General features: G+C 31.0%; 1 protein-coding gene and 1 pseudogene across 3 annotated transcripts; one reads left to right on the top strand and one right to left on the bottom strand.

Moving 5' to 3' along the window:
- Positions 1–269: 269 nt before the first annotated feature.
- Positions 270–6,454, top strand: LOC120073204 (ABC transporter F family member 5-like). Of its 2 annotated transcripts, none has more exons than XM_039025887.2 (9): positions 270–1,489; positions 1,693–2,034; positions 2,585–2,725; positions 2,837–3,016; positions 3,180–3,335; positions 4,458–4,559; positions 4,661–4,789; positions 5,536–5,640; positions 6,171–6,454. In XM_039025887.2, exons 1-9 carry the CDS (start codon positions 602–604, stop codon positions 6,264–6,266), a joined length of 2,139 nt encoding a protein of 712 aa, XP_038881815.2. In that variant the 5' UTR covers positions 270–601; the 3' UTR covers positions 6,267–6,454. The 2 variants fall into 2 exon arrangements, with proteins under 2 accessions (XP_038881815.2, XP_038881816.2); XM_039025888.2 differs by having other exon boundaries at positions 272–1,489; positions 2,840–3,016.
- A 5,057-nt stretch (positions 6,455–11,511) lies between these two features.
- LOC120072724 (alkane hydroxylase MAH1 pseudogene) lies at positions 11,512–13,407 on the bottom strand (annotated as a pseudogene). Its single transcript, XR_016528285.1, has one exon. The product of XR_016528285.1 is annotated as an alkane hydroxylase MAH1 pseudogene (transcript).
- Between the last annotated feature and the right edge of the window lie 9,076 nt (positions 13,408–22,483).

The following is a 22,483-nucleotide window of genomic DNA, read 5'->3' on the forward strand; positions in this document are numbered from 1 at the left end:
ATAGAATTAGGGCGGATTTCAAATATAGAAAAATGATTAAACTTATTTACAAATATAAAAAAATGTCATTGTGATAGATATTTATAGATGTCTCTCACTTTCCATCATTTATATTTAATGACATTTTACTATATTTGAAAATATATTCAATAGTTTTGTCATTTAAAATAATGATCATTTTAGTTATACTGAATTGAAATTTCTTTCCTAATTAATCTAACCTTAATCAAGGTCTGCATTTATATATTCTTTTTACCATTTAGTACCGTACATTGCTACTTTTTATGATAATCTGGGGGAAGAAAATGTAACAATTGTTTAAAGAAATATGAATATTTTTATTTTTAAAAATTAAAATTTATTAAAAATGATTGTCAAAAAAAGAAAAAAAGTTTTACGAAAAAAACATAAAAATGAGACAATCCGATAATTAGATGAACCATGGGCTGAGCGGTGCTCTGAGTTTGTCATTGAAGGAGCTCGCACTTCCTTTCCGTCTCGCAATCTTCTTTGATTTGCGAGTTCCTTCCATTCACGAACACGAACATAAATTTCTTCTCTATTCATTTCCATTTCTTGCTGTTACTTCGATTTCTCAGACATGGATTTGACTATCAAGCTTCATCATCTTCATCTCCGCTCGAGCTTTCTCACCGGCTCACCTCTGTTGGATTCTCGGAAGACTGTATTTGGGTCTTGTCAGCATCAGGTTTCGAATCGAACAGCCGCACAATCCATTGGAGGTAACTTCAAGAGTATTAGAGCTAGTAGTTTACCCAATCCTAGAAGAGCAAATTCTAGAATTGAAGCAGTGGCCGTAGAAGCATCGGTTGCGGAAACTTCAACCAAAGATGATATCGAATCTTTGTTTTCGAGCGATTCTGTCAGTGAATTTGATGGTAAACGTGTATATAAACAGTCAAATGCTGGCGATTCTCGAATTTCATCAGGCGTGAAGCTTGAAAATGTGAGTAAGAGCTATAAGGGTGCGACGGTATTGAAGAACGTGAGTTGGGAAGTTAAAAAAGGCGAAAAAGTTGGTTTGGTTGGTGTAAATGGTGCAGGGAAAACGACGCAAATGCGGATTATTGCCGGTCTTGAAGAGCCTGATTCAGGGAATGTGATAAAGGCAAAGGCCAATATGAAAATTGCATTTCTGAGCCAGGAATTTGAGGTTTCGTTGAGCAGGACAGTGAGAGAGGAGTTTTTGAGTGCATTCAAAGAGGAAATGGAGATAGCAACAAGGTTGGAGAAGGTTCAGAAGGCATTGGAAAGCTCTGTGGAGGATTTGCAGTTGATGGGAAGGCTATTGGATGAGTTTGATTTGCTTCAGCGGCGAGCACAAGCTATTGACTTAGATGAAGTGGATGTTAAGGTCAGTAAGCTGATGCCGGAACTTGGGTTTTCTGAGGAGGACTCAGACAGGTTGGTGGCTTCTTTTAGTGGGGGGTGGCAGATGAGAATGTCGCTTGGGAAGATCTTACTTCAGGTATGTTTACTTGGTCGATTATAATTTGACATTATAAGTCTAATCCTTGCTTATAAATTATCATTAACCATCTGTTTAAAGTTTCCATTTGACAAAGAAGCTTCTTTAATGCACTATTTTATACCTGTCTTTGATTAATGATTATTATATGTCAAGTTTGGCAATATATCAAGTGAGTTATAGTCTTCTGCCTCTCTCTGCAGGAGCCAGATTTGCTACTATTGGATGAACCTACGAATCATCTTGATCTTGACACTATAGAGTGGCTTGAGGGTTATCTCAACAAGCAGGATGTGCCAATGGTTATCATTTCACATGACAGAGCTTTTCTGGATCAGCTGTGTACAAAAATCGTTGAAACTGATATGGGTGTATCGAGAACATATGAGGGAAATTATTCACAATATGTTATTTCAAAAGCTGAGTGGACTGAAGCTCAAAATGCAGCATGGGAGAAGCAGCAGAAGGAAATTGAACAGACAAAAGACTTGATAAGTAGACTAGGTGCTGGAGCAAATTCCGGGCGTGCTTCCTCAGCCGAAAAGGTACATAAGCATCCTCCGTATTTAGGTATAAATGTGATATGATAAGAAGCCATGCCAACGGGCTATGTTTATCATGTGAAAGTTATGTTCTAAATAACTTGTTCATTATAGCAGGCACCATTTAAGGTACCCTGTCCTCATAACTTTCTTGCAATAGCTTATAAATTTCTTCTTTTCCTGTAAGAGTTCGGCAAGTCTTCTTTTACACAAGTACGTAAGATGTGATATACTTGAAGTGTGCCAATTAATTGGAAATCTTGTCATCTAGATCACATGCCATGTTCATCGTACTTCATTAACTGTATCAGTATGCTTAGCTGCCATGAGCTTATTACTTGTTCAATTGAACCTGCGTGCTGTTTGCTGCTTACTTTCTTCTTCTTCTACAAGATACCAGTAAAAAGAGTTCATTTGCCTCAAATTTGCATGTTTCACTTGGCATTGAGTGCGAGTTTTTATATCTATGTTGGGTGGGCCAAATTCTATTTTCAGCAACTTCAACTTTTCTGATAACATCCCTCTTCTGGCTTTTTCTCACTTATAACAACAGAAGTTGGAGAGGCTTCAAGAAGAGGATCTTGTAGAAAAGCCATTTCAAAGGAAACAAATGAAGATTAGGTTCCCTGAACGTGGGCAGAGTGGGAGATCTGTTGTGTCAATAAAAAATTTGGAATTTGGTTTTGAAGATAAGGTGAGTTAATAAAGTTCTATTGATAATAGAGAGGCTTCAGAGTGTTTGGGTGTTATTTTTAATTTAACAATCTTCATATTCATACGGCTTTTTTTGGTATTGGTGTGGCAGCAGTTGTTCATTAAAGCAAATCTTATCATTGAAAGGGGTGAGAAGATTGCCATTCTTGGCCCAAATGGATGTGGAAAAAGTACACTACTAAAATTGATAATGGGTTTGGAAAAGCCAAAAGGAGGTGAAGTTCTGCTTGGGGAGCACAACGTGTTGCCTAACTATTTTGAACAAAATCAGGTATGCTGCAGTTACTCGTACATCACTTCTATCGATCTATAATAACCGTCTCTCTCATTGTCAATGCTTACATCTAATATTTATGGCAAACAATTTTATCCCATGGGCCTAATCTCTATTTTGAAAATGTATTGCCGATTGAAGTGTTTTTGCTCTTGTTCAGGCTGAGGCACTTGATTTGGAGAAGACAGTGCTTGAGACAGTAGAGGAAGTTGCAGAGGACTGGAGAGTTGATGATATAAAAGGTCTCCTTGGGCGTTGTAATTTTAAAACTGAGATGCTTGATAGGAAGGTTTCGTTATTGAGTGGTGGGGAGAAGGTAATCTCAAGTTAGCTACTATCTTTGAGATTATGTTTGTTTTCTCAGCACCTTGTAAAGTCTGGAAAGTCATATATTGTATGATTGATGCCTGGAAAACAATTTTGGGGCGACTAACTGTACGTCGCCTCAACAATTAACTAAAGCTCTTAGAGTTAGTTGCATATTTGTTTATATCCTGGGGATTATGGTAGGGTCCAGTTAATATAGATCTTAACTTTCTTATCATGGATGGTTTACCAGAAAACAGGATCACTTATAATGGATTAGTCTGATTCAGGTGGTCGAAGTTTTTTGGTCAAGTTTAGATTTTTCTTTATACGATTATGAGGTAGTCCTTCTGGCTTCTTCATTCCCTCTTTGGGTATCAAATGGATGTTGTTCGTTAAAGTTTGCTGGTGAATCCTTATTCTTCAATCTTCACTCCAATCATATTTGTTCACCAAGATGGTGAATGGATGTGAACTATACTTTGTTATGAAGATTTTTCCACACTACCAAACTTTGAACCCATTGGATTTGTATTTCTCGAAGTCTGCAAGAATGCTGCAGAATAGGAAAATATATTATCAATCAATTAAGTTTAATTTTTTTGAACGTCTAAAATAGTATTATATTGGATACTCTCCCAATAATATTTAGGAACTAATTTTATATGTTTAGTTAGGTTGGTTTTCTTTGGCCGCTATAAACAGGCATTTAGCATCAAGCATTTGTTAGACTTCTAATTATTGAGATCATCAGGAATGAGATTTCTACCTTTTAGATTTCCATACGTAATCATATTCTGAGTTCATTTTGGCATCGTCTCATCTCATTAAGTTGCTCTGGTATTGTCTTTTGCAGTCGTATGATCTTTTAGCCTTTATGTAACTGGCGGACTTGATAGTTGAAAAGTCTATGAGTTATTTGAATCTCTTCCATTCTTCTCTCTCACTCTCCCACTTCTTCCCTCCCTCCAATTCTGTTTCTCCCTTCTTCCTTTGTTACTTAATTCCTATTTTAGATATCTTCACTTCTCATTTTCTCTTTGCTATATTGTCTAATTCCTCTGGCATGTATACCTGTATCATTTGATTAAGACGTGGCACGATAATTGAAATCTGTACTCTGTTTTTACAGGCACGCCTTGCGTTTTGTAAATTCATGGTAAAACCATCAACGTTGCTGGTATTGGATGAACCGACAAATCACTTGGATATACCTTCTAAAGAGATGCTCGAGGTTCAATTTCTTTTTTTAATTGAATATTAGTACATCTGATATGCCTTTACACTTGAAATATCACAATCAATTGCAATCTCAATCTCTGATTATCTTATCAGGAGGCAATAAATGAATATAGGGGCACTGTCATCACTGTTTCTCATGATCGATACTTCATAAAGCAAATTGTAAATAGAGTCATTGAAGTTAAAGATGGAAATTTACAGGATTATGCGGGTGACTACAATGTAAGGCTGCTTCTATTCTACTTATTTGGGCAAGTTTGGGAGTGATTTTGAAATAGTTAAAATCACTTTTGACATTTTCAAAAGCACTCCCAAACAAGCTTTTAAGCATTTAAAGTCAATTTTGATAAATATAAAAATTACATTTAAAAGTGTAAAATTAAATATTAAATTAATTTTGAGTGATTAAAGGGTGTATTTTGGAGTAATTTCGAAAATGACGTAAGTGATTTTAACAGTTTCAAAATCACTCATAAACAAGCACTTATCATCTAGTGCTTGAGGTCTTGTTGCTGGATTCATTCTAGATTTCATTCATCAAATGACATTTCTATTTCCAAAAACAAATGTAGTGCTTCAGATCTTGGTTCTTGAGGTTCAAAGAAAGATTTTTTTTTAAAAAAAAAAGAAAAAAAAATCTAAACCCCATATGGTGAAACCAATCTCTTGAGACTTCAATTGAATGTAAATGTTAATGGATGAAAATTCCTCCAAATATTTTGCATTCATTGGGATTGATATGAATGATTTCATCCAAAAACCTCTTTTACCAAATTTCTCCTCTACCATTTATCTAGCCATAGTAGAGTTCGCATGAAATTCATGAGTTTCTCTACCAAGTACTCCTCATGTCGTGTAATTGCTTATAATACCAGATCATTACTTAGCATGTTGTGGAAGCGTTGCTGTTGGTACAGTTATGAATTATGTCAGTAGATTCTTACTCGATGCTCTGTGGTTTACAACAGTATTATCTGGAAAAGAATCTGGATGCCAGGGAAAGAGAGCTAGAACGTGAGGCAGAGCTTGAAGAAAAGGCTCCTAAGCTTAAAGCCAAATCCAAGATGTCTAAGGTACAGTAAGACAGTAACGTTTTAAATTAGTGCCAATTACCAATTGTGTTAGCCTTTCGTTCTGACATGAAATCAAATGAAAGCTGGACTTATGACTTACAATCGACCCCCTCAATTCTCGCTCAGCAAGTGCAAGTACAAGTATTAGTAGAATATTAGTAGGAATAGAAAGAATGTAGGAATTACAGCAAAGTTGCCTCGGGAAAAAGTCAAAAGTAACTTGGGAGGATTATATGTATGTTAGAGCAAAACATGCTTTTGAATCCTTTAAAACCAAATTTGATCAAATGGAAATTGCTTAATGATTTTGAATGATTAAAAATCATGTTTTGAAAAGATTTCGAACATGACAAAAGTGATTTTAATAATTTCAAAATTATTCTCAAATATGTTAGAGATCTTAGAATCACAATGGCGTTTGAAATCATTTTTCGAACATACAGATGTGAATCATGTGATTGTGTTTGGTTTCAGTTTCTTAGTGAATGATAAAGTAGATTTACTTCCCTTTATCTTTTGCCACTCCACAGGCCGAGAAGGAAGCACGAAAGAAACAGAAGATGCAGGCATTTCAGCAAGCGAAAGCTAAATCAAAAGGACTAAAGAATGCCAAGAGATGGAACTGAATGAGACTTGTTTTTAAAGAACTCTCATTGATAACGTTATTTCTTGAAATTAATGTTACTGATAGAAATTAGAAAGCCTAGGAGGTGTAGCACACTGTGAGCCAGATTCCTCACCTTGTCTATAATGTATAAACAGAATCATAAGTTCTTTATTTAGATTTCTGTAATGGAAAATCTTATCCTGTAAATTCATGGTGTTAGATACATACTGTTCTTTTTTTTTTTTTTTTTTTTTAATTCACCCTCCAGTGGTATAAGAAAATTTATATTTGGCTAGCTAACAGAAGTATTCGTTGCTCTTTGTTTAGAAAAGACTCCATTTTTTTTTCCAGAGTTATAATGATATACATGACCTTTCATTAACGTTTCAAAATTATTTGTAAATTATTTGTAAAATAGATATCTGTTAGAATTTTGGATGAAAATTGATTGGTAATGGTTTGAATAATGTAGAAGCATTTGGAGTCTAATTTCAATTTTGGGTCATTACTCCAACGTTCTAAGTTGAGTAGTTTTCAGTAATGTGCAAAGTTCAGAGATGATTTTTTTTTTCTTTGTGTGTGTTTGTTTCAACGATGAGACTTTCCAAATAATGAAAATTACTTTTATTATTCAAAAGTACACTCATGGTTTTTCTTTTTCTTTTTTGAGTAAAATGTAACAAGACGAATAGAATAAAATAAACTTAAGGAACATGATAATTAGAGAAAAAGAAAAGGAACTATGATCGGTGGTATTCAAGCAAAATCGTCTTGAATCTTTATCTATGGGTATGAGGAGCCAAATCATGAACAATTGAGTTACATGGTTGACATTGACAAGGAGAAAACATTGGATCGAACCACTATGCAACACATCTCGAAAGGAGTCGACAAAGACTGAACTCTATTAGCATATCTAGCTTTTCCTGTCAAGAGATTCTAAATTATCAGAGAATCTGTTTTAGTCCAGAGAGAAGATGTTAGCTTTAAGAGTTTTAGAAATGCTTTCACGGAGGGTAATGACCTCCATAAGTTTAATAGATCCAACAAATATAGTATTTGTGATTTTCCATAGTTAGCATGACGTCACAATTTGGATAACGAACAATTGCTCCTAAACTCATGTTACTATCGATATTGAAAGTCGCATTTGTATTTACCTTGAAGGAATCAGGAGGTCAAAGAGACATACTTCCCTTACACAATGTTAGATTCATGATGTTTTATTAGATTTGATTAACGTTGTCTGATAAATGCCAACATCAGTGAGGAATAGTTTTTTACTTAAAATAACTATAGAAAAATAATATGGATTGACCTTACGATTTACTCTCATGATATTTTTAGTTAAGATACCATTTTATCCATTGTGGTCAAGATCCATCCCATTTTAGTCTATGTAATTTTAACGATTTAAATTTAATTCACGTATTTTTAATAAATCTTAAAATGAATCTTCATCTAATTTTTATCCAACTTTATAAAATGATGATAACAATAACTTTCATTAAAAAAAAAAAAATGCACAACGTAAATATGTGTCAGAAGTTTATAGAGGAAAGGAAAATAGACATTAATTATTTTTTCGTAAAATCATTGCAATTAAACTTTTAAGCATTGTAAAATGAACAAATCATTCCTAAACTATAGTAGTTGTTTGGATCAAATTCTCACTATTGGATTGCTACGATACATCTCAAAATAGGCCAATTTGATAATTATTTCGTTTATGATTTTTTATTTTTGAAAATTAAGACTAATTTTTTCCAATTTCTTATAATGATTTGCACATTTATTTAAATACCAAAGTAAAAATCTTAGTTAAATTCTAAAAACAAAAACAAAAACAAGTATTTAAAAACTACTTTTTTTTTTTTTTTTTAGTTTTAAAAACTTGACTTGATTTTTAAAAATACTGGTAATTGAAGACAACAAATAAAAAAATTTAGAGCTGGAAGAGTGTTTATAGGCTTAGTTTTCAAAAATTAAAAACCAAAAATCAAATGATTATCAAATAACACATTAATTTTTTGTTTATGTTTTTAAAAAACAAGCTTGTAAGCACCATTCTCGCATGTTGATTTTCATGTTTTATTATCTACATTTTTTAGAAGTATTTTCAAAATAAAAGCAAAAAATTAAAAACTATACAAAATCGCTTTTAATTTTAGCAATTAGCTAAGAATTTGAATGCTTATATAGGAAATACGAAAATCATGAGTGAGAAAATTGTGAGAAAACAAACATAATTTCTAAAAACGAAAAGCAAAAAACCAAATAGTTACCAGTGAAGTCTTGTCTATTTTCTTTTCCTTTTCTTTCATAAATTGAGATGACAAACAACTCATTTTCAATTTTTTTTTTAAAAAAATATTATTTAATTTATTTATTAGTGTAGTTTTTGATTTTATAAAGAAAAAAAAAAAAGAAAAAGAAAAAAGAAAAATAATAATAATAAAAACTGATAAAAATAAAAAATAAATAACAACAATTTTATAGTTCCAGAGTTTGATTGGCTCTCTTGCGCCTATATTGATTTCTCGTTTCTTTCGAATATCTGTTTCCAAATGTATGAGGAAGTCCAATTCATTTGTTTTCGTTGTTTTTTACAATACAAAATGATAAACGGCTCATCTCGCCGTGACCTTCACTAGTTATTCCAGATGCTCGCCACAGCTGAAAAAACCCAGAGGTTATTTGTAGTTTCCGTCTGGGTATGCGTCCTTCGACACCCATTAAAGGTGTAGTTCCCCACCCATTTCAAATGCATATCCCATTTTTGCACAACAGGATTATGAAAATCCGAACATTGGCTCGAGGTATTTTCTCTTTCGAGCAGATGAAATTAGTAATATTATCCGTGAACGTACCCAAAGCAGATGTATACCGAACAGCCTTATAATTCAAGAGCAATTTATGCATTTTGCGATATCTAAATTGTAAAACTTCGTAAAATTAGAAGGATGATAGATCATCAATTGAAAGTTTGAATGTGTGATGTATTCATAATAATTTCAAGGTAATTAGTTTAGGAAATATTTCCGTATATCACTAAATCAAGTCAACCTAAACACAGTTTAATCTCCTTAAAATATACATTATTAATCAATCAAAAGACTAAAAATTAAAATAATTCCACCTAAATACATCGAATTCAATTGGTTTATGAAGTGAACAAACAGAGTAGCTATTGCATTTAATTCATAAAGGAAATCGTGAAAGTGAAACTACCAAATGAATTATTGGTTTCAAAGTTGAAAACTTGAAACAACGTACAAAACCAAAAAAGGAGATTGTGACTTGTGAGGTTTAATTGGTTAAATTTCTAAAATTATTTTTTTTATAAAAAAAATAGGACATTTGATAAATTTAAAGATATTTGTGAAGATACGGAGCCCTAATCGGTGGAAACTTCCAAGGAAGCTTTAAAGATAAGGATGGGAAGATCGAACATTCAATTTTAAATAAGAAATTGTGTATCAATTATTGTTGAACTAAATTTATTTTAACTATTTGAAATGATTTTTAAGTTGTATTTGAATTTTGTACTTTACAAAGTGAAAATTTTGAAATAGCGTCGTTTCATGTCTTCCATGTTTACATTGACAACGGAATTTATATTTTAAAATAACAAAAATATATCTTTTTTAATTTAAAAATAGAGTAGTGAAAATATGAAATATGACTATGTTTTTTCATTAATCATGTTTCCAAACTATAGTTCTTAGATTACTACACGAATACACATCCTACGGTTTTATACTAGACAAAATGCGTAATTCAACTAACATATAATATGTGTTAGTTAGTGACCAACATGTCTACGATTCAAATCCCTATCTTTAGAATAAAAACACTTTAATGTATAGTAAATAAATAAAAAACATACCTGCTTAGAATTTATAAAAATTGATAATAAATATTGAAATGTCTTGAATTTATTATCTGGTACTTCGAATGATCATCGTTCTAAAAAAGTGGGGAATCTCCGATTCAATAGATAATAGGGGAGGGAACGGGAGAAATTTCTCTCCATTAATTAAATAGAATACATTTTCCGTCTCCAACCATGTCTCGTTCTTACGAGAAAAAATGTTTTTTTCTTATATATTTATGTAAAAATATTTTTTTTCTTATATATTTATGTAAATTCACGTTACGTGAGTCTATTATTCTATGAGTTCACAGCGAGTAAATTTATTTTAATTAATTTTCCTAATTAGTTTTAATTAGTTTAGTTTAAAATGCTTCAACAATTATTTCTAATTTTCATTTTACTGTTTTTATACAATGTTTATAATTTTTAATATTTAAGACTTCATCACTTTTAAAACCTAAATATTATAATAGTTAAATGGAAAGTTTAAACTAATAATATTTAAATTTAAATTTTTTAAAATTATAAGATTAAGTATTTTAATTATATAATTTCAAATAAAATATTATTGTTTTATCAGAAAATATTATGCTTGTTTTAATAAAAACGTATTGGGAAGGACCCATTTAATATAGAAAATTTTATAAGGTTTAGCATAAATTTTTTAAAAAGTGAATAAATAAAAAAAATACAAATGAGAAATTTTTTTTCGTGGATAACCCCGCCCTGATTTCCCAGGGAATTTCCAGGATTGAAGTAGGGGGGCAATGACGGGGACGAGGAAGACTTCCTTGCCCCTGCCCCCTGCCTCCTCCGTGGACATCGGGGTTTAGGAGGAACACACCGTGATGTAGGCTCGGGACCATGCTCTTAAAACCTAAGTTATATTCGTATTTATGTTATTTACAATTTTAACCCTAGAATTTAAAGGTTCTTTGTATATATATATACTTTCGAACTCTATTGGCGCATCTGAATTATCTGATATTTCTATCTAATAATACAATTAATCTCTCTTTACTATGGGCGTAGCTAACACATTATTAGTGAACTACGTAAATCTCTATGTGTCGATCTCTCTACTGTGTACTTTGTTGATTGATCTCATGACAATAAAGACTAAAACTATTTTATTTATTTATCTACTATTTAGTTTAGGAATTGTAACAGATAGCAAATTAAACTAACGATTGATTGCACTACTTAGAAATAACCTCGAAAATAGAAAACAATAATTAGATAAAACAAAACACCATATCATTATATTTCGCTGTGACCATGACTAGGATAGTATCATATTAATGAGGTAGGAAAAATGAGATCCTAGGTAAGTAAAATTGTCATTTTGCAATATCATAAATATATTTATGAGATGTAATAGACCACATTTATTCGCATAAAAATAATTTTATTTTATTTTATTCAATTTAAAGCCAATGGATTGCATGCACTTATTTTCTTTCATTCTACTCCAATTACATAACATATATATAAAAAAAATAATAAGAAAAAGAAAAAAAAGGAAAGAAGAGTTTACATGTAAGTATTTTTCTAGATAATATACTAACTTCTTATTTCTTAGAAGGGTGGGTTTTTAAAAAATAAATTTTTAATACACAATACTAGGATGTGGTTGACCTGAGAGTTGAAGAAATGGAGAAACTTGCTTCTTTAGCACGCCATTTCAAATAGTTTCAACACCATCTCTTTGTAATTCTAACCTTGAATCCATGTTTCATATGAAGAATAATGGAAGGATTTGGAACAACCTTATACCCCATCTGTCGAATAATGTTGTAGTTATGAATAATAGTAGCTGCAACTAGTTTTATCTCAATAAAAGCCACTTCTTTCCCCAAACAAGTTCTTGGCCCAGCATTGAAGGCCAAGAATTTGTAAGATGGTTCATGTTTGATACTTCCCTTCTCTGTAATCCATCTCTCTGGCTTGAATTCCATGCAATCTTTCCCCCACACATCACTCATCCTTCCCAATGCATATAAAGAAAACACAATCTTTGTTTTGGGATTTATGTGATGGCCACTTGGGAGAGTATCATGCTGCACAGCAACCTTATGTTGATATGGAACTGGAGGATACAGTCTAAGTGCTTCACACAAAGCCCCATGAAAGTAAACTAGCCTCTTCAACTCTTCAATGGAAAATATCCGCCATTCATCACGAGATTCATTTAATGGAATCGTTGTCTTGAGCTCGTCTCTTATCTTTTCTTCAACAATGGGATTGTTCGAAAGACAAAAGAAAAACCAAGAGAGAGCTGAACTTAGAGTGTCTCTACCTGCAATCATGAAATTTAGGACTGTGTCTCTCAAAAACTTATCATCTTTGTTTGTATTTGTAATATAGGATGTAATCAAATCAACTCCTCCTTGCTCATGATCTCCCTCTTCTTTCACCTGATTTCCCAAGCTTTCCCTTTTGGAGGCTATCAATTTAGCGATGGTTTCATCTATGATTTTCCAAGCTTGTTTCAGCCTTTTGGGTTGACCAATATGGACTGTCTTCTGAAATTCCCATATTGGTTTAGGGAAAAAATGTCGGAGAAAAATCACTTCCTCTGCATCATCCATGGCCTTGGAAAAAGGAACTTGAGGGAGTTCAAGAGATAAACTATGGAGGTCGAAGCCAGTGACCAACATACAAGTTGAATCAAAGGAGAATCTCTGAAACAAATCTTGCAGATCCAACACCGACCCATTCTCACAAACACTTTCAAGAATCGGAACAAGCCCTTCCTTCACTTTCTTCAATGTAATTTTCTCCAAGAACTGAAGAAAATTCTCATCACGAACCAAGGAATGAGCGGTTTTGCGTTGATTTTTCCAAACATCTGAATCAGAGTTGAAAATCCCATCTCCCAAAATGTCAAAAATATACTTGAAATCAGGGCCTTTGGGGTATCGCTCGAACTTAGTGCTCAAAATATGGTGAATATTAGAAGGGTTGGCTGTGAAGAAGAAATCAAGATCAGCAAACCAAACACCTTTGAAAAGGAAAGTGGAAGAAGATTGGTATAAGATTTGAGTGAGATGATCATGAATTCGGTGGAAATGGAAGAAAATATTGAGAGTCATTCCGAAGAAAGGCCAATTCCAAGGAAGCCCATTAGAGTTCCACTTGAGAGAGAGAAGAAAAATTACCAAAAGAAAGGGTATGAAAACGAGAGGAATTTCTAAAAAGCTGATGGAAGCCATTGGAGCTCTGAAACTCAAACTTGGTAGAGGATAGCTATTAGGGTGGATGTATATATATATATATATACATAGTGGAAGATGGGATTATTAGGAATGAATCTTTATAATCAATTATACAATGGATGGATGCAATAGAAAGATCTTGACCGTTACTTTTTTCTTAATTATTTTAATTACTTCAATATTCTCTTTTATAATATATATTTTTTAAAAAACCTAAAGAAAACCTTTTTTTAGACTTTTTTTAATCATTACATTTCCAATTTTGATTAAATTTCAAATTTTGATTAATAGTTAAAAAATTACCAAAAACTAAGAATAAAATTAAACATAATCGTAAAAATTAAGTCGGACCAAATATCGTATCTACAGTTCAAAATTAATATTTAAAAAGTTTGAATATGTCAAATTGAAAATATGAAGATCTATTATATATCAAATTAAAAGCTTTGAAACTCTTATTAGACATTTTTAAAAGTACTTCATAAATTAAATAGACAGAAACTTCAAAGTTTAAACACTAAATTTGTAATTTAAAAAAATAAGAATTTATTTTGTGTCAAATAATGATTGGATGATTCAATGAGATTCAATGATTCAATAAAAAATAAAGTTTGAAAATACCACAAACATACCATACATCCCATGTGCCTAATCGCTTTAGAAGTAGGATTTCTAGGCTTGGCAACTAGGTTATATATTTAGGTGACTTTTTTTTTTTTTAAAAAAAAATTTATTTTACAATTAGGTTTCGAGGGATTTGATTTTCGGACACTCAAATGTCGAGATATAATTAATTTGACATATATTTAGGTGAATTTGATGACATTCTGTTTTATTTTATGAGTTTGAAGATTATGGTGTTGATTGTAATTTACTCATTTCTTAGATGTTTAAATTCTTATCTAAATCTCAAAGAATAAAAAGTAAGTTTTTGCTTTAAAAATTATTTTCTATTCAACATTCAACATTCGATTTTTAATTTTTCGTTTCTAAAATTTAATTTTCTTTGTTTTGGTATAACTTTCTATAAATGTTATTAAGTACCCATTAAAAAATTGAAAACTAAAAAAAAAAAAAAAGTTTTTTAGAATTTTCTTATAAGAAATTTGGAAGAATACGCACACATATATATATCAAAACAAAAAACCAAAAAGTGAAATTGTTTTCAAACTAGATTCATAAACTTATTTTGTAGTTTTCAAAGTTTAACTACGATTAAAAATATATATATATATATAAAATGTAGATAAAAAATAAAAACTTAAGTGGAAGTAAGATTTTTAAGTTTAATTTCAATAATAAGATTGAATAGTTACTGAATAAAGCTTTATTTTTTAAAACTTCTGTATAGATTTTTAAAATCTTAGATAATACAATATTATATATAAAAGTAATGTTTATAGAATTAATTTAAGGAAATAAAACAAAAAAATCTAGATAATTATTCAACGAAGAACTTGTTTGAATTGATTTTGTAAATATTAAAATTTAGCTTAGGGCTATTTTTAAATATAACAAAATGAATTAGAATATTCAGATAGGAGTCTATCGCAGTCCATCGCAGATAGACGATGCTATTTTGCTATATTTATAAATATTTTCAATAGTTTTGTCATTTAAAATAATTTTCCTTTATTTTAAACTATTAAAATCACTCCAACATAGATTCTTTGATTATTTTGATCCAAGAAATGATTTTAAATACGGTGATTTGAAATATGAGAAATGATTTTGAATTAATTATTTTGTTTGGAACGAAAAGAATTTGAAATGAATATATTTAAAATTTTGTGTTTGGATAATGACTTAAAAAGAAAAGAACGTTGAGAATTTACTTATATATAATTATGATAGGTTAATTGAAAATTAGAATTAGATAAAGTTAATTAAATAATTTAATTTTAATCCTATAAAATCTTGTAAAATACTAAACGGTTTTTTCTTTTTCTTTTTCTTTTTAAATATAAACGAAATTTGAAATAATTTGGATTTTAAACTTATTCTATTTTCACCCATACCAAAGGATGAAATTTATTTCAAATTCATTACGTGTCCAAATTCTTCAAAATCACGATATTCCAAACATGTTATGAGTATTGGATATGTCTTTTGATTTTGGGCCCATATCAAATTATTAGTTGATTGTGGGGTGTACTTTCAAAAAGAAAAAAAAAGGGGGGTGTGTTGTTATTTAAAAGAATAATAAAAAGTAAAAATAAAATAAATTGTGTGTTGTGAGGAGAACTAAAAGCCACGTAGACAATTTAATGAGCTCTCGATTCGTTCATTTTGGATTTTTGTATAATCCAAAAGACACATTAGCATGACATATTTTTACTTTTTTCCAATAATGTAAGTAAACATTTTAAATTCGGTTACTCAAAATAATAACTGAGAATTATATGAAATAGAACAAATAAAAATAATAAATGATATAATATTCTTTTTTTTTTTGTTCAAATACTATTCTAGTGCTTGGTAGTTTAGGATTTATTCAATTTGAGTCCAATTATTTTTAATATTTGAATTTTCAATAAAATCTAATTTAATTTTAAAGTCAAAATCGGCTAAAATATTATTATTAATAATATTTTTTATAAAGAAATATAATATGTGAATATATTTTCAAAATTTATAGTAAAATTGATAATAGGTAACAATATTTTTATAAAAAAGAATTTAACAAATAAATTGGCAAGTAAAGAATAAATAAAATTGACATTTAAGAATATAAAGACTTAAATCAGAGTAGACAAAAAATATTATTTTGAGAAGATAATTTAAAAATTAGCATGCATGGCCAAACAAATTCTCTTATGATTTTTATAAAAAAGTGAAATACCAAAAATTTAAAACCATTTAATTTCATTCCAACACCATTGGGGAGTACAATAGTGATTTTACATGTATATGATATTAAAACATAGCAATCATAGAGTACATGTCTCACTCTCAAACTATACTTTCACAGATTTATTATCCCAACACTATTCATTTTATTTAAGACATCTCACCATTAGTGTAAGCAAAAGAAATATTATCAAAACATTACCAAAATCAGAAAGATGTGAGAGATGGAAATTTGCTTGAAAAAGAAGGTAGATAGAAAAACTTGGCAATGAAGCAAAATTTCAAAGATGGTGACAAATTTGGCGGATGATAGTGTTAGATATATTTAACTAATAATATGTTTAATTAAAGTATGAGTTATGTATGTGGATTAATAATTTATCACATTGAATTATTTTATTAGATTGGGTCATATTATGTGATCTAATTAATTAAGGCTTTAGATTCCTAACTGAGTATGAACTTAATGGGTATAAGCTATTTCTTAGTTAATTAGGGTATAATGAGAACCTTAATTGAACTAGTATATAAAGAGATCTTAAGCTATGGTTCCCAAATACCAAAACAATAAGTAATCAATCTTTCTTGAAACCCATCTAGAGAAAGATCACACTTAGGACATTTAGAGTTTCGGTTGAAGAAGACAATAGTCATTTAGAGCCATTATTAATTTGGAGTCATTATCAATTCGTCAATGAAATCTAATATGTATATATTCTTGACAATTTGACATGAATGATCCTAGGGTTTATTTATTCAATATAGATATAAAGTAATTATGCTAACAAGTGGTATCAGAACATGAATTTCATGTTGGATTGTTAGTTTTATGCATTTTCCATTGGTATTGTTGATTAAATTTTGGTTTCGATAAAGAATTTAAAGAATTAAAAAAAAAAAATAGTCGGCTTACTATACAACATTGTAAATCTCACCGGCGGTAGGTTGGAAATCTCTGCAGTCATTTTTTTTCTTTGGCAATATGTGTTCTTGTAACCTGTGTTCTTGTCGGTGGTATTTGGCATACCCATCACCAATTATGAATGATGTGCTAGTGGTGGATTAAAGTGATTTTTTTTGTTGATTATTTTGATTGAATGTGGTTTCCTAAAGTTTTTTAAAAAAATCTTAGTTCTATTATTGTCAAAATTGAGGATGTTCAGTTCAACATTCTTGACAAGAGTCCACCAATGTGATGAAATCCACTGGAAAAGGTTAAAGATCGATTGAAGGAGTTGAGTCTCTTGCCGCTGCAAGTTTTGCCTATCAAGACTTTTGGTTAATGATCGACTGGAATTACCGCCAGACGAAGGTATCGGTCAATTACCGATTAAAGTCTTGTCAACAGTTCTTGGTTGTAATTATCAGTTTTTTTTTTTATTCTTTAATTCTTAACAGATGACTTTATGAATTCAGTTTTATATTTTATTATTAATGGAAAAGTTAGTGTTGTCGCTATTTTGTTTAACTGAAAAGTTATGTTAATGCTTAATTGATGAATATAAGTTTCTAAAATTCAATTGTGATTGATAATTTTGGATATCAGTGGTTTTTTTAAGGTTTAAAAAAATAACTGATTGAATTCAGTTAATTTATTTTTTTTTTTAATAATTTGATATATTAAATTTGTCAACTATTTGGATTAATTGCTGATTGAATTCTTGCCCGCGTTTCTAAGTTTTATTGATTAATAATTTGGTGACATTCTTGAAAAGAGTTCTTAGATCTTGATTGATAAGTTTGTGAATTAAAATCTACAATTTGATTGTTTTAGTGATATTCACATGTTTATGTTGCTTTAATTGTATTATGTGCATGCAATTATTAAGTGAACTTTTGGTAAAGACTATTTGATGTTCTTCCTACTTTATTTTTGTACAATAATATTATTATATTATTGTGTCTTATATTTTAGATTGAATTGGTAAAAAATAATATGTTACTAGAGTAGCTTTTATTATCTAGATCGGTTTAGTTATAAAATATAAGATGCGCATATTCATGAATTTGTGAGGTTAATTATCGGCCCAAAGGAAGATAACTATTTGGCTAAATTGTAGGTATGCATGTGTAATGAGTATGTGACAATTATAAGAATTGCTCATGTGAAAAATAGTCGGTCCAAAGAAAGACTATTCTTTGACAGAGTTTATTGTCAGTACTTTGATTACTACGTTGAGAGTACCATTTATAGTTGGTTTTTGCCCAAAGGCTGGACATCAATGTTGTACTAGGTATCTTGTTAAAGGGGCCCACCACATATGTGAAATTATTTTGTTATAATTTAATTGTGAGCATATGTTTTGTTCTTTATTGTTCAGTTGGTCTTACTCAAATATTTGAAAATCTGAGTTCAATCCCTAAGTTAAATGGATCGAACTTCAAGATTTGGAAAGAAAACCTAGAGATACTTCTCGGGTGTATGGATTTGGACCTTGCATTAATGATCGATACACTTACATCTACTGAGAAACAAAAAAATGCGGCTCATATAGAGAAGTAGAACAGTCAAATCGCATGTGTCTGATGATCATTAGGCACTCCATTCTAGAGTCTTTTTGGGGCTTTGTCAGGAAAGTGAAAATGCCAATAAGTTCCTAGCTCAAATTGAGAAATATTTTTCTAAAAATGAAAAAGGGGAAGCAAGTATTATTTTTTCTTCTTTAACTTCCATGAGGTATAAGGGCAAAGGGAACATAAGGGAGTACAATATGGAAATGTCTAATCTCGTAGGTAAATTAAAGGCATTTAATATTGAGATAAATTTAGGTACCAACAGATGCTCAAACGTCTTAGAACTGATACATACAAACATTTGTGGTCTATTTCTTACGGCTTCTTGGAATGGACAACAATATTTTATTACGTTTATAGACGACTGTTCAAAATATGGGTAACAATCTTTGAATGTTTTCAAATCTTTCAAAGCTGAAGTTGAACTTCAACTTGGAAAGAAAATTAAGGCTGTTAAATTTGATTGTGGTGGTGAATACTACGATAAATATGATGGATTATGTGAACACGTCCAAGTCCCTTTGCCAAATACCTAGAGAAATGTGGAATTGTCCCACAATATACTATGCGGGGCAAACCCAGCATGAATGGTGTGGTAGAAAGACGAAATAGAAAACTTAAGAATATGGTAAGAAGTATGATTAGCCATTCTTGTTTATTAGAATCTCTCTAGGGTGAGGCATTAAAGACTGCAGCATATATCCTCTATAGGGTACCTAGTAAAGCAATAGTTAAAATCCCTTACGAACCGTAGACACGAAAGAAGCCTAGTATTAGGCATTTTCACATATGGGGTTGTCCAACTGAGGTTAGGCTTTACAGATCTAATGATAGAAAAAATTGGACTCGAACTATTTGCTGCTATTTTGTTGGATATTCTGAGCGTTCTCAGGTTTTCAAGTTTTATGATTCCATTTTTAGATCATTGTTTGAAACAGAAAATGCTAGATTCCTTGAGGATGTTGAGTTTGTTGTGTGTGTGTGTGTGTGTGGGGGGGGGGGGGGGGGGAGGGTCTTTGAAAAGGAATTAGTTTCTTTTCCTAATGTGGTTATAGATTATGTTCAGGCTCCAATTCCTGACATCACTGTTGAACCAATTATAGATCAAGACAACATTGAAGTCCCCATTGTTGAACCTGAGATTCAAACTTAACAATCTCAAGGAGTGCCATTAAGGAAATCTAATAGAGAGAGAAGAAGTGCTATTCCATATGATTATATTTTGTTTCTTCAAGAACATCAGAATGATGTGGACATAATGAAAGATAATCCAATCAACTTCCAACAAGCTCTACAAAGTTCTAACTCTCAAAAGTGGATAAATGCTATGGAAGAGGAAATAAATCGATGAAAGACAATGACGTTTGGGAACTTGTCGAATTTCCATCAGGAGTGAAACTTATAGGTTGTAAATGAATATTTAAAACCAAAAAGGATTCACATTGCAATATCGAAAGATATAAGACTCTTCTTGTTACAAAGGGTTTTACTCCAAATGAAGGCATGGCGTGCAAATTGAAGAAATCTATTTATATGGTGCAACTACAAACTTTGTGTTTGGTAATTCAAAATCTATGGTGTACAAATTGAAGAAATCTATCTATAGTCTCAAGCAAGGCTCTCGTCAATGGATAAAAAATTCCATAAATTCATAACCTCCTTTGATTTTGAGGTGAATATAGTGAAAGATTATGTATATCACAAGTTCAGTGGGAGTAAATCAATCTTTCTGGTGTTATATGTTTATGACATACTCATAGCAAGTAATGGTGTAGGTTTATTGCATGACACTAAGAGATTTCTCAAAAGAAATTTTGAGATGAAGAATCTTGGTGATGCTTCTTTTGTATTAGGAATTGACGAAATACTACGAGATCGTTGTCAAGGTATTTTGAGATTGTCACAAAAGAACTACGTTGAAAAGATTTTGAGTAAAATTGGCATGAAAGATTGTGCACCAAGAGATAACCCGGTCGCTAAAGGTGATAAATTTCATTTAGGTCAATGCCTCAAGACCACACTCAAAACTAAGGAGATGCAGAAGATTCCCTATGCATTGGTTGTTGGAAGTCTAATGTATGCTCAAGTGTGTATGCGTCCAAATATTGCGTTCATAGTTGGAGTGTTAGACAGATATTTATGCAACCCTGGGATGGATCATTGGAAAGCAGCCAATCGGGTTTTAAGGTATTTACAGAGAATAAAAGATTATATGCTCATTTATCGGAGATCAGAAGTTTAAGAGATAATTGGTTATTTTGATTTCGATTATGCAGGATGCCAAGACACTTTGCGATCTACTTCAGGCTATATCTTCATGTTGGTTGGAGGAGCTTTATCCTGGAAAAGTATTAAACAAACATTTATGGCTTTTTATACCATGGTTGCAGAGTTTATAGCATGTTATGAGGCATCCAGTCATGGAATATGGTTGCGAAATTTTGTCACTAGGTTGTAGATAGTGGTTGGCATAGAAAGACCATTAAAATTATTTCGTGAAAATAAGTCAGCAGTAATGTATTCCAACAACAATAGAAGCAATATAAAGTTAGAGCATGTAGACGTAAAATTTCTGGTTGTTAAAGAAATAATTTAGAATGGTCAAATTTCGATAGAACATATAGGAGCAAACTCCATGGTGGTAGATCCAATGACAAAAAGGTTTACCATCTAAAGTTTTTATGAGCATATTGCTCGCATGGGTGTCAACCGCTATTCTAATTCCATGGTTTAGTGGGAGTTTGTTATTAAGGATGTTCTTTGACCTTAATTTATTTATTTTCTATATAGAATAAAGTTGATGGTTTAAGTTTTATTATCTGAACTTGTTTATCATGCATGCAGTTTTGCATAAAGTTTTAAGGATGATCTCACTAAGGAATCTGGACCAGTTAGAAACAGGCATGATCTAGATCACCTTGCATATAGTTTCCATGCTATCCATCCATACTTGATCTATGTCATTGAATGTATTAGAATTGGTGATGAAGAAAGGTTTAGTTACGAGGGTAGTGACAAAAGCCGCCTTATTCTACGCTAATGCATGAGATGGATCAGATTGAACTAAAAGGGAATTCTATTATTGAAATAACCTGTTTATGCGCGCTTAAGATTTATGTGATTTAATTATATCAGGTACACAAACATAGCCCAAGTGGGAGATTGTTAGATATATTTAAATAATAATATGTTTTATTAAAGTATGAGTTATGTATGTGGATTAATAATTTATTACGTTGGGTTATTTTATTAGATTGGGCCATATTATATGATCTAATTAATTAAGGCCCTAGATTCCTAGTTGAGTATGAACTTAATGGCTAGAAACCCTTTCCTAGTTAATTAGGGTTTAATGGGAACCATAATTGAACTAGTATATAAAGAGACCTTAGGCTATGGTCCCCATATACCAAAACAACAAGCAATCTTTCTTGAAACCCATCTAGAGTATCCCATTTAGGGCATTCAGAGTTTTGGTTGAGGAAGACAATAGCCATTTAGAGCCATTATTAATTTGGAGTCATTATCAGTTCGTCAATGGAATTTGGTACATATATATTCTTGACAATTTGGCATGAATGATCTTAGGGTTTATCTATTTAATATGGATATAAAGTAATTATGCTAACAGATAGTTTCAATCTTTCCTCTATGACTTAGATCCATCACTTTGTTGGATACATTTTTCTTAAAAAAAAAATGTAAATTATCTTTAAACAAGATTGCTATCAAGAAAGCAAGTTGATCTAATCAATTCTTTTGACAGATGTAGTATAT

The sequence above is a fragment of the Benincasa hispida genome, chromosome 3 (genome assembly GCF_027475165.1).
Source record: "Benincasa hispida cultivar pf3 chromosome 3, pf3_genome.v1.1, whole genome shotgun sequence".
Taxonomy (NCBI): Eukaryota; Viridiplantae; Streptophyta; class Magnoliopsida; order Cucurbitales; family Cucurbitaceae; genus Benincasa; species Benincasa hispida.